General features: G+C 38.5%; 2 protein-coding genes across 2 annotated transcripts; one reads left to right on the forward strand and one right to left on the reverse strand.

Annotated features, from left to right (window-relative positions):
- Positions 1 to 736: 736 nt before the first annotated feature.
- On the reverse strand, positions 737 to 3,056 carry LOC116615474. Its single transcript, XM_048728935.1, has 6 exons — positions 2,970 to 3,056; positions 2,196 to 2,884; positions 1,798 to 2,085; positions 1,524 to 1,652; positions 1,304 to 1,454; positions 737 to 1,219 (listed from the first exon to the last, which is right to left on the reverse strand). The coding sequence occupies exons 2-6, from the start codon at positions 2,478 to 2,480 to the stop codon at positions 867 to 869; spliced, it is 1,206 nt and encodes a 401-aa protein (XP_048584892.1). The 5' UTR covers positions 2,481 to 2,884; positions 2,970 to 3,056; the 3' UTR covers positions 737 to 866.
- Positions 3,057 to 7,392: 4,336 nt separating this feature from the next.
- Positions 7,393 to 12,634, forward strand: LOC5508373 (ciliary-associated calcium-binding coiled-coil protein 1). Its single transcript, XM_001628895.3, has 10 exons — positions 7,393 to 7,798; positions 8,221 to 8,312; positions 9,284 to 9,370; positions 9,827 to 9,909; positions 9,984 to 10,128; positions 11,058 to 11,130; positions 11,235 to 11,369; positions 11,932 to 11,950; positions 12,192 to 12,310; positions 12,450 to 12,634. The coding sequence occupies exons 1-10, from the start codon at positions 7,694 to 7,696 to the stop codon at positions 12,519 to 12,521; spliced, it is 930 nt and encodes a 309-aa protein (XP_001628945.2). The 5' UTR covers positions 7,393 to 7,693; the 3' UTR covers positions 12,522 to 12,634.
- Positions 12,635 to 12,674: the final 40 nt, after the last annotated feature.

The following is a 12,674-nucleotide window of genomic DNA, read 5'->3' on the forward strand; positions in this document are numbered from 1 at the left end:
TTATTAAAAAAATTGAACCATAAATTAGTCGTTGTGTCTTGCAGTGGAATGTCTTATTGGTTTTTTTAAATTTTTATATTATTTTGGGGGAAAAAACTTAGGGGTACGGACCCCTTTGGTCGTAATGGCCAAGTTACCTCCGCCCCGTTCAATTCTTATTCCCCCTTTCCACTCCCATTCGCTTTAAACATTGTTTCCTTCAGCTTCCTATTTTTATATTTCTTTTATGTACTCTGGTAATTCCATTTATGCTATGACAGTAATTGGCCAAGCATTGCAACTGAAGAATTCAGTTGCAATCGGATATTGGATTGGATATCCTCTTTTGTCAGGCCTTTTTCAATTGTTATTCATGAGCGTTCTTCGGAGTGGAGCATTTGGTATCTCACGGGTCAGTTAGTCTACGTTTCTTTTACAAAGTAATTGTACGTTAGTATGTTAGAATCTATAATCAGTTGGCAATGTTTGTTTTTTTCATCCCAAAACTCCCCTGCAAGACCCCCTACAAATATCAACGTTAAATTCGAATTTGCTATTGCAAAGTCGATTCGCGCTTATTTAGCGGGGAGGGAAGGCTCTGATTTTTTTGGGGGGCTAAATTCTTCGGTCCGCCGCCATTAATAAAACACCAAGGGAGCACAAAGGGAACGTTGATTTGTATTCAAATTCGAAATATGAAAAATAAAGCTAGTTTCAAGGTGACTTGAGATAAATTTGAAGTAAAACCAAGATTGAGTTCTGTTTTTTAGTTGGTTTATTTTCGATAGAATATTAATACTTATTTGAACATCGAAGGAGTAATACTTGTCGCTCCCGCGTCCTCCTGGCTTTGCAATAGTTTTACAATTTATACACGACTCGAATTATTAAGAAACGAGACTGACTCGGCTCAATCGGGTTGTAGCGGTGTGAGCTCTTCGTTTTCGATTTTTTTTCTCTGGATATTTTGAGCGGTTTAGAGGTGCAACTCTAATGCTATGCTCTTCTATTATTTTTCGTTGCCGACGCGACACAGGGTGGATCGAGCTGAATTCACGGTTCAACTGGTTGAGTTCATGATGAATTGATTCACCACCATGCTCGCCCAAAAAGGCTAAAGGAAACTTCCATTCCCGGATGAAATCTACTACATGCACTTCTAACATATGGAACTTGGGGGGAAAGGTCTCATCTGGAAATGTGGCTTGGTAAAATGCAGCGAATTCCTTGATGCCATTTTCTGTGGAGAAACAAGAAACAGAATTGTTAGACTGTTGATTTATATTTTTCTCTCTTTACAAAGCTTGTGGAACTCAAATAATACCTAGGATTCTGAGCTGAGCTGTATTCATTGGGGTACTGCTGTTATATAGAAAGTGGACTGAGCCAAAAAAGGTGAAGAGTTCATGGAACTTTGTTTTGACAGCCATTGCTTCTCTTACTACCACACTACAGATCTTTTCGATATTTTCTGTCTGAAAATCAAAATCAAATCGGATTAGTACACTTAAAATATAACTGTGCTATATCAGAATTTTCTTTACCTTCAGTGCAATGTTTACATGGTTCCCTACAAAGCAGGCTCCATGGGTAGGGTGGGTAGGGTTGCCGCTTGATTGTAAGGTCCTGAAGCTGTTTCTCCAGGGCTTGGAAGATCTTTCCCATGTCCATGGCTAGCTTCTGACCGCAGCTCTTCTGCCATTTCCTCCTTGATTGAGAGCCCAAAAATTAGCATTATATTTCCATGAGAGAATGAAAATAGTAACAGTGTTTTACCTTTGAGTGTTTCATAACAGCATAACAAATAGGATAATATACCTTCTCCTCTGCATTCTTCATGTTCTCCTGAGCTTGCCGGACAACCATTTGTAAATGTGGGGCATTCTCATCAAGACCGAGTACAGACAGCTGGTACGTCAAGAAATCCTGGAACTGCTGGGCTTCTTGATGGAGGCGTTCAGCTTCCTTCTCAAGTTTTTTTATCTCCCTCAGTTGCTGTACATACTTGTCAAATTCAGAGCTGCTACTAACCCGAGCATCAGGAGCCTGAGTATCAGCATTACATGCAATTTTAATATCAAGCTCCTCACACTCAGTCAGCAGCAGCTCAAAAAATGAACAAATAGACCAAGGCTGATATGAAGGCCTGGGATGCAGATCTAGAAAATAGAACAAGGAAAAGATTTGCTTTTCTTTTGTCAATATTCCTAGATTACAAGTCTAAAACCTTTTACCTGACTTATTGGAATATCAAGTAAGGGCTCATGGATGACATTACAGTATTCTTTTGCCCTCTTTAAGTCGCTTTTGCCCTTCTCACGGAATTCCCTCAGGTTGTGTCTAAAGGACTCTAGGGTCCTTTTGGGTGCAGGTGGGCGTTCCTCTGGGGGGAGCTTCATATCAGCAGCGGCAATTTCACACCATAGGCAAGGATGTCTCCCTGTCATATGAAAATTGAGTGGTGGAAAATTAATGTTTGTTTCATATATAATATTTAACATTTGAAAATTATTATTACCACTTGCACCGATATTCCTAGGGACTTGCAGAGAAACTCAAAGTCACCAAAGAGAAACATTTTATCTTTTTGTCACTGTAAAGCAAGCAAACAGTAATGAGTTATGATTATTATGAAATAACTACAGTTATCACTACAAATTATCTTACCGCCATTGCAATGATTCCAAGCTGTTCTTTGTATCTTTGTGTTGCTGCTCTCAGGTTGTTCCTGGTGTCGTTTGCCTCGAACACACAGAAAACTACTGTCTTTTTGCTAGAGTTTGGCTTATCCACATTGGCTAATTGAAAGGCGAATTTCATATTGCCTTGCCCATGGTCACCCCCTAGCTTCAAAAAGACAGAGTTTTCTGGTATGTTGCCACCGTGCCATGTTAGAAGGCCAGCACTAAAACAGAATACCAATGGTATCAGTGTATGCATGATCACACAGCTGAAGGGGGTTGACGGAACCTCTTGTATATTACACCCACCTGTTATTGTCATCAATGTATTTTATGATGTGTCCCTTTAGGAAAAAATTCAAAGCGCTCGGTGAATCGGTTGTCCCTTAGTGTGTTCATAAAGGCACTAAGGTCGGTGACGCGCGCGATTAGTTGTGCTTTTAAGCCTGCCCTCTCGCACCGCCTCGCTTTGCTTTTTTCGGCCTACCGCCTTTTTGAATTTGCTCTTCTAAGGCGCACGTTGGGCAGTCCTCTTCCCGGTGAATTTCCCAGATTATGGGAGCCTTGTCTGTTGTTGCGAGACGACACAACTTACAAAAGCGCATCGGATGAATATAGGGGTCATCCTTCTCGACATTGATGCCAAATTTGCCCTCGAGCAATGTTTTGAAACTGCCGCAGGCAAAGCTTTGGGCATAGTGGCTTTTGCCTTCTTCAACCGTTTTTCGCAAACACGACAGAGACCTTTTAAAATCTCAAAGTGTTTGGCTTCAGCCTCCGCGGTAGCCATTTCTTTTCTCAGTAAATAACTAACTACCTCAAAGCGCGGTCGCAAATCAAAAAGCGCGGTTACTAACTAAATGTCGCGTCTAGGGCTGTTTGAAAGTGGCGTAGGAAGAACATTTAAAGGAAGAAATAACTTGAAAACTTCATCAAGGATGATAGACCATGATGGGTTTTGTTGCCATTCTCTTTTTTTTTTTTTTGCTTTGTCGCCTTATAAACAAAGAGATACAATTGTCTATGGGGGCCGACCATTTGACTTTTGAGGGGGGGGAGGGGGGGGGGGGAGGCTGATTTAGAGAAGAAAATATCCTGCACCAATTGGTGGACAAAAAATATCCTGCATCGGTAAAAAAAAATATCCTGCGCACCCAAAAACTTCCACCCCCTCCCCCTCATAAGCGAAATGGTCGGCCCCTAAGAATTAGTCATTGAGGTTCTAAAGCTTATGTATAAAAATCATCATAAAAAAACCTTTCCAGCCCTTCTTTGAAGCAGTTTCCTCAGTAAAAAAGTCTTTACAAAGGAACTGTACCGGTGGATACGGTCTGTGTGTGTGATGATGATGATAAAGAGAGGGGTCACATTTTTTTATCTATTGCTGGGGGAGGGTCCTATTTTTTTCGTGTCTAAGGATAAGGTCCTATTATTTCTATGTATTTCTGAAAAAAATCAGACTCCCCCCCTAAATAATGACACGTCTCTTATGACTAACAACAGAAACCAAGTGTTGTTGTTGTTGTTGTTGTTTGTTTTTTTTGGGGGGGGGGTGCTTTTAAGACTGCGTTTTCAAATATGTTGTTTATGAGTAATACTGTGGAGCAGCTAGTCTTTTTCAATTGGCGACACTGGCAAGCAGGTACAGATGAGACATCATCTCTTGGCGCGGTATCAATTTCTGGGCTGGGAATGATTATTTGTTCGCAGTGCATTGAATTGAATTGGATTTTATTTTTGCAGGGTGATCCATTCAGCTAACGCTGGTATCCAGAGGGTCCCTGCTTTAACAATACATACCATTTTTACAAACACAAACACAGTACTGAAAAAACCTAAACTCTGAAAATTACATGGTAAAACACAAATTTTTAAAAATTGTTAACTAATGTCTATATAAAAAATATTAATTTCCTAATATAAGACCAGTTTCAGCCGTTTTTTTTAAACAGCCAGTGATGATTTCGTATCGTTCGTGAGGGTGTTATAAATCAGGGAGCCAGTATAGAGGAAAGTTTTTTTGCCAAGAGTAAGCCGGATGTAGGTCAGAGTTTCTTCTCGTGTTTTAGCTGTGGTAAGTAGATTTTTTGACAAAGTAGTTCGTAGTGGGACCAGATTGTTGAGACATTTGTAGACAAGGACGGAGATGTGAATTTAACGGGAAATGTTTAGTGTTGGCCAGTGTAGAGACTGCATTGCCTGCTTGGACGAATCTTCACGTGCAACTGCACGGGCCGCCCTGTTCTGTAGGCGCTGAAGGCTGCTCCACCCACTGTCACGTGCCCCCCATACAGTGTCTAAATAGCTAAAGACTGGTTCAATCACTGAATGGTAGACTTGATCGGCTGCCTTGGTTGGTTAGACATAACGTATTCTCGAAAGAAAAAAACCCAAACGATTAGCTGCATTTTTGAAAAAAAAAACCGTCAGTGTGCTCTTTCCATGTAAGTTGCTCATCGAGAGTTACGCTTAAAATGTTTAAATGTCTTCACTAGCTCAGTGCTTTGCCCTTGAAGTGCCAACGAGAATGTGACTGAGTCTAACTTTTGCCTGGTTCCAAATAGCATTCCTTTCGTTTTACTCTGGTTAAGAATGAGTTTGTTATCTGCCATCCACTCCTTAACATGGTTGACATATTCCTTCGTATTCGTTTACGGATCCGTATCCCGGCTTTTTTCTTCGAATTGAACTGCAGCTAAGAATTCTTGCTGCCATATAAATGCTCAGGAGTATCAAACTATTCAATAAAGCATTCAATAAAAGGTTTTGATATGGGTTCGTGTTATTCCTCGGTACATTATCGAGCGGCAGAATCCGCGACACTGCGGTAAAAAGTCCTACGAAATCATTCGCGAAACCTATTGCAAAAAACTATGCTAATATCCTGCTCATCGACATTTTTATTGTGAAATTTGTGTAATTTAAAATCATTTTTTCAATTTTGAGCCCAAAGACAGCTGCTGGATGTCGCCTATAAATCAAATTGTCTAGCAATTAAAAGGAAAGTACCCAATCGTATGTCTTTAAGAAATGAGATATTTGCCCTGTGGTCCTAGTTACCAAACTAAGTTATAAATGCCTTAGAGAAAAAATTCCACGCAGGATATCTAAAAGTGAACAAAGAAGAGTTTGTTATCCCATTTCTCGATCGAACAAAGAAAACTCTGTACAAAAACATGCAAAGAGCGGGGCCCATTCAAAAGATTGCCAGTACTAAACGCCTTGTGGCCAAGAAAAGATCTAAACAGACGAAAGCACACACTTCGTCGACGATTAAGGTACCCAAATTAGAGAAATAGTTCATGCTGTTAACTTCGAGTGGGATTCAAAATTCAACAGTGTACTAGTAGAATTATGTACTTTTCCTGTAAACCGTTTCCATTGGTTACTGTTTGCTGTAGGATTTTGTCGCACATTGATCGGGCTTTTTTTAAAATCTGATTTCTGATCCTTCTGCAAACATCACCGGTTTTACATTTCACCAAGGTTGCTGAAACAACTGTAAAAACGTCTGCTTATTAATTTGGTCGTTGGAAATGTCGCTTGGAACGATAAAAACAAGCCCTAGTCCTTCGAGTCCAAGGGCGACATCTCGAAGAGGCTCTAAACGTATTTCAAACCTCCGAAAGAACTTGCTTGAACCCACTAAAAAGGTATCTCAAAGAATAAGTCTACATCATGACTATTTAGTGTTAATTGTTATAGTTGAAGTTGTACCCTGGATGGTTAAAATTAGAGAATCATTTTTTTTTATCACTATATCAGAAAAATTTCCAAAGTTTTAAACTACCCCGAAAATCATTATCCCGAGATAGCCCATTGTTGGATGTTAAAAGGGCCAGCTGTCCGTTCGATGGTCTATTTTAGAACTGAAGATTTATCAGCCAATAACGCTACTAATAGATTTATGGAGGAGAAAGGAAAAGATCCATTGTCTTATCAGGTGACTCCCGTCGTACTGTCTCCTTTCGCTTAGTTTGATGCACGGTTGCTAACTGGCTGTGCGCTCATTTATTATTATCTAAGTAAGTTTCTTTTGTTGCTATTATTTAGCTCCACTTGGCTTCTCAAAAGCAATAGCCAATCTTTGCACTAATTACTGCAAGAAAAGACATATAATAGGCATTTAGAAAGCCATAAAGCATACTAGTGCTCCATAGGATCACGGGACATGAATTTTGATTGGCTTTTTATAGTATAGAGTGTGTATGCTCAAAGGCCTTGGAGCCTTCTTAACTCAGACCATAGCCAGAACACCTAAAAAGTCGTAGCTGTATAGTATGTTAAATTGGGAGCTTCATATTGTGTAGGGGTTCGTTAAACATGGCTTCAAATGGTCCTGAACAAGCACATTTAGACAAATTCAGAAAAACGACGCGAATGGTTCCAGTAAAAAGCTGCAACTTAGTCGCAGGAAAAAGTCTTCGCGGCCGTCGATTAAACTCGGGCAAGGCAACAAAATATCGGAGTGCGAACATATAAAGAAAACGTTGTCGTTTTGAGGGACTGGTACCGAGGACTCTTAGTTTCTTTTCAGATACTTTCTCCATTGACTAAAGATGGTCAAAGTCACTGTTTTTCTCTTCTGATTACAAGTCATAATGTTAACGAAGCACCTGCGGTACGGTAACCTTAAAAATAATAAGAATATTATGCAGTTTTTTCCAAATAAGGAATATATTAGTTTTCTTATATTGAAGTGACCGCGTTTGGCAGAAACGACAATTTTTGGCTGAATTTTCTTGATATGTGCTGGATACTTGTGCATCTTTCGGTAATTACTTGACGGGTTAGAGACTGTGGATGGCCTACTTTGTAATTTTCTTCGTAGGAGTGGTTTATGCAGTTCGATCAGACATTTGAGTTTGATTCCCATTAGAGGATAGATTAGCTAGCAGGTCATGATTTTTTAAGAAAAGAAGGCAGATCTAATTTCTTTTTAACACCGCGTGCGATGGGTTTCCTGTGGTATATCCTCGGATTGCAAGGTTGCATAGCAACCTGGGTAAAACTACAATCGAAGCAAGTGCAAAATGGCTGAACCGAAGAAAAGTCGTTCAGCGATTCGCGTAAAGTCTTCAGATCGTAAAAAGTCTGCCAAGCAAGGCGACAACAAAGGACGGAGAAGCTCACAAGAAGTTAGTTATTCGTTATTTTAATGAGAGTTTGCAATAGATGTTTGTATATCGCTCAGTTTTCGTGAATCTGAAAATGATGTGTGGAGAAGCTTGCCATCATAGACATCGTTCATGGATTGTATTTGTTGTACTAGTTTGGTTTGTTGTGTGTATTACGATTGCGATCCTGCTACATTCTATTTTTCATTCATTTTAAGTTATACAACCTAATCAACACCTGATATTACTGTCACAAAATTACAAATGATATACGTAAACATGAGTACTTACTGTACCCTTAAGTACAGTATCTACAAAATTCATCACTACAAACTGGGGAATTACTATGCTCTAAAATTGGTAGTTTTTGTTATAACTTGCTTGACAAGGTCATTTTGTTGTTCCCGACGTTTCCTTGCTTGTTTTTGTCGTTGTTTTCATAGGAAGAGGAAGTGAAGGAATCTTTAGCATGGAAAGTTTTGTCAGAAGAACAAACTCTAAGTCTGAAGGAGTTAACAGTTACAGAACTAGAAGCGTAAGTCCCCCTTTAGTTTTATTTGTGTAGCCAGGATTAGTAGAGAAGACTCACCTTAGTTGCTTTGATAAGTGCTGGGGTGCTTGGTTGCAGAACTGGGGTTGGGGCATTTATTTGTATTTATTTTTTTATGACCCTGGCAAAGTTCTTATTCAGGGGAGGCACTTATTTCAAAATCCATATTTTAGATAAAATTTTAAGCACTGTGCAGACAGTACAAATTCTCACAAACCTGAAAAAACAAGCTTTGAATGATAAATTGCTTTGGCAGGTAGCAGGCGCTTACACATGGGCGTGGGCAGGGTGCGCGCGCACTCCCCCTTAGCTGCCAAAAGGCGGTCATTTCTTATTAACGGATCTTCAAATAGTAATACTTTTTTCATATGTTAACTATGACTGCGCACCCCCCTCAGCCAATCCTGGGTACGCGCCTGGGTAGTACCGTTTTTGTTACTTCCATTTCAATGTATAGACTACTTTGTCATCTGAGTCTAAAAAAAAGCAGCATGTTTAGGTGAGGTGCTTATTTGAGGGGGGGGGGGATTATTCAAGCAATTATATTAGTTTTAAAAAGTGTAAGATCTGAAATAATATGCACATTCCTGTACCTATTCAGGGGCATAGCCAGCCAAAATTATAGTAAATATATGAGACATTATCTAAAGTACAGGAGGAAATGCCTTGAAAGGGTCTTTTGGGCCCCCTCCTGTTAAAAATCCTGGCTACGCCGCTGCCATTTTTAGCTGTGTGCCCTGACCTCTCTCATAAAACTGTAGGACAGAGAAAATTTTAGACACACTTTTATTATTATTCTGAATTTTGTCTGATATAAGTTGTGGTTGTTTAATTGTAAAAATATCTTACTATACATAGAGCACTTAAATAATTGCTGTGTCATCCTAACAAAGGGTATCCTAACTTTAATGCAATGATTTTTCAGATTGTAATAGTTTTATTTTATTTGTTTTCAGGAAAATGGCTGAAATACTTGGAATAGAGAATTATCATATATCGCTACCAGAGGCTTGTGTGTTAGACTATTATGTTGCTGGATTTTGGTATCCTTGCTATTTAATCATTCAATCCATTATGCCACTAGTTTTTTGTGAACAGTGAACAGAAATGATAATGATGAAGATTGAAAGTAGTATAAGTGTGACCCAAAGTATAAGTTTGAGCATGCAGCTAGTTGGACTACAAGGAAGTTTGAAAAGTAACAACAAACAACAGTAAAACCTTTTTTTATTGTTTTCTTAAAGAAGTCCTATGACTCCATCCATTTCCTTCTGCTTATTCAAGAGAGTGACTCTGATACTTTCAATCAAATATTGGTAATAAGGTATCAGACTCGGCTTTCTTATGAATGGACTGTTATATTTACAAAATGTAAACAACAATGAAGGAGTGGCTGATCAAGATTCTTTAATAATTGATAGATTTATCAACATTCCTTGGGTGGATCCAGGGAAAAAGGGATTGGATTACATATCTTGTGACTCCTTGACACTCAGTAGGTTTACCAAAGAACAGAACTTTAATACCCAGCAAGGCTCTGCTTTTGTGACAGTATTGAAAATCCTACTGGAGAATATCAAAGGTATCAATCTTATTTTTAGCAAAGATCATAACTTGTGCATGGTTTTTCTCAAATCTTTTGTTATAATTTTGTAGAGAAGCAGTTATCATTGGTTGAGAGCTTGAAGGAATTCCGTAATCTCCTGGTTGGTATTGGAGTTGAAAACTGTCCAAAGACTGGTGGTCTTGAGTGCTTTGATGTATCCCAGGCAAAACTGATCACTGACTATTTCACTGAAAGGTAATATGTTAAACTGTAAAGTGTACCATCAAGTCAATAAAGGCTTGTAACAAGGGGGTGCACAGGGTTTGCAATCCCCCCCCCAGCCGCAAGAAAGTGTGTCATTTCTTCTTGAAGGACTGTTTTAAGTTATATCCTTTATCCATATGATACCTATGACTGCACAACATGAGGGGGAAACCTGGAAAACTCGCAATTCAAGATAGAGAATGGCCATCGGTTCCTTGTATTCCGGGCTGATTTTTGAAACACAAATAACGTGAGGCCAAAATGCACATACCCAGATTTTTGGTTTTATAAGATATTTTTTCCTTGATCATCCTTGCGCTATCTATGAGCTCAGGGACAAAAAGCTCAAATTTTAATGGCACTTTACAAAAAGTCGCATCAATTTAAAAAAGTCGCATTTGATATTTTGTTTGCTCTCACTAAGTACTTAGAGAAATTTTCCACCTTATAAGTTCTGAAATGGGCTTATTTAGAGCGTTAAGTCATGTTTTCTGTCATGTCTGACTGCACACTTCCCTCTCAGCAAATCCTGGTATGTGCCTGGTGTTATAAACTCCTACTAAATTATATAAGCTCAACCACAACACGGTGCTTTAATATCTGGCAGGAAACACCTGAAGAAGTAGTATAGATTAATGTTTCTTCCCTGTCTAACATTTCCAGGATCCCACTACCATGAATTTTGGTTGGGAATACAGAAAAAAAAGACAGCTTGAGAGACAAAAATGATACCCTGGGAACTCCCCCCGCCCCCCCACTAACACCAACACCACCATTCTCCTGCTATTTACCTGTTCATTATTTTTGTCCAAACCCTGATCCTTTGATAACTTTTCTGATCCATTGTATTAAAATAAGTAATATATATTTCATGTAATATATTTTTTATTTAGCAAGAACTTTTTGAATATTTTTCATAGCCTATTCAAACATTACAAGTTGTACAAGTTTTTATTCACCCAAGAACCAGAGGAGGAAGTCACAAACACAGAGGTAACACATGAAATTAATTACATTTGGTCTTTTCTTTCCTTTCCTGTGTGATTTCTATTCATTTTTAAGTGGACTAACTCACTGGTGGAATTGTGTTTTTGCAGCTTACTATTGAGGTTCCGCCACTGGCATGTGTACCTTTCCCACCACCTTTGGACGAGGGCATGACGGAAGAAGTGTGGAGAGCATATATCATGACGCCACCTCCTTCCCCACAACCAGAGAAAGAGACAGAGGAGGTAATGATAATAGAGAGCTTAAGCAAGTCAACATGCAATTCATGAGCGCGCCCACCGTTTTTTATGCCGTTCGTGTTGACTTATGATAATGATGAAGATTGATAATGATGATGATGATGAAGATGATAATGATGAAAATGATAATGTTGATGTTGATGATGCTGATGATGAAGATGATTATGATGGAGATTGATAATGATGATGAATATGATAATGATGATGATGAATGAAGATGATTATGATGGAGATTGATAATGATGATTATGATGATGAAGATGATAATAATGATTATGTTGATGATAATAATGGTGATGATAATAAAGCTAAATAATGATGGTCTGCATAAGTGCATTTAAGGGCCCTCTTTCCTTCATTAGTCGAGCTACTGTGTTTTGTCTTGATGTGCATTTGATGTGTCACAAAAATGGTTGTCCACATTTGAATAGGGTAACATCCCAGCAATTTCAGCAGGGCAGTCAGCCATCAACTGTATTTTTCCACTCTTTCCATTAATCTAAAGAATACACATTTTACTAACTATAACTATCTTATTGATTCCCAGGATGAAGGCAAGGCTGACTGTAAGTATATGTTATTATAAAATGGATGGATAAATGGATAGATAAATCGAACATTTATCATACTTTTTTTAGCTGGTTCTAGATTTACTAGTATGTATTTTGACACAGAATAAGCATTTCACTTTAGTAGGGTGGTCCCCTATTGAGAGGGACGTTTCCCCTTTTTTCTGTGCATTGCTTCTTTTTTCTATCCCCCTCTCTTCAAAGCCACTCGTATAGCTAAATAGCTCATTTATTTCAGCATCTGGCATCTCTGCAGCTAACAAAGAGGTTGCAGAGAATATCCTAGCATCACTAAAACCGGAAGACATCAAAACAATCGTGAAAAAGGCCGCAGAAGACACTTTTGGGAGTTTTAAGGTGAGTTCAACTAATACTAAACAGGCTCTCACGTTAGCATTTAGCGATTTTTATAAGATGGACTACCTACGGATCCACATTTTGTTCGAGTTTTTTTCTCATAGTTGTTTTATATTTAATCTGTTTTTTTTTCTTCCAGCTTGAAGTTGAAACAAAACTCAAAGAAAGAGAGTCAAACTATATCGCGAAAATAGGTGGAAAGGCTAAATAATGTTGCTCAATTACGCATAGGAAGTCTTTAATTGTACATACATCATGTGAATATTGTATAACATGTAAATATTTTGAATAAGTAGTGCATAAACAGATGAAATGGTTCTTGTACATGGTGGTGCATGTCATATTTTATAATTTTCAACATGAT

This window comes from Nematostella vectensis, chromosome 6 (assembly GCF_932526225.1).
Source record: "Nematostella vectensis chromosome 6, jaNemVect1.1, whole genome shotgun sequence".
Classification (NCBI taxonomy): domain Eukaryota; kingdom Metazoa; phylum Cnidaria; class Anthozoa; order Actiniaria; family Edwardsiidae; genus Nematostella; species Nematostella vectensis.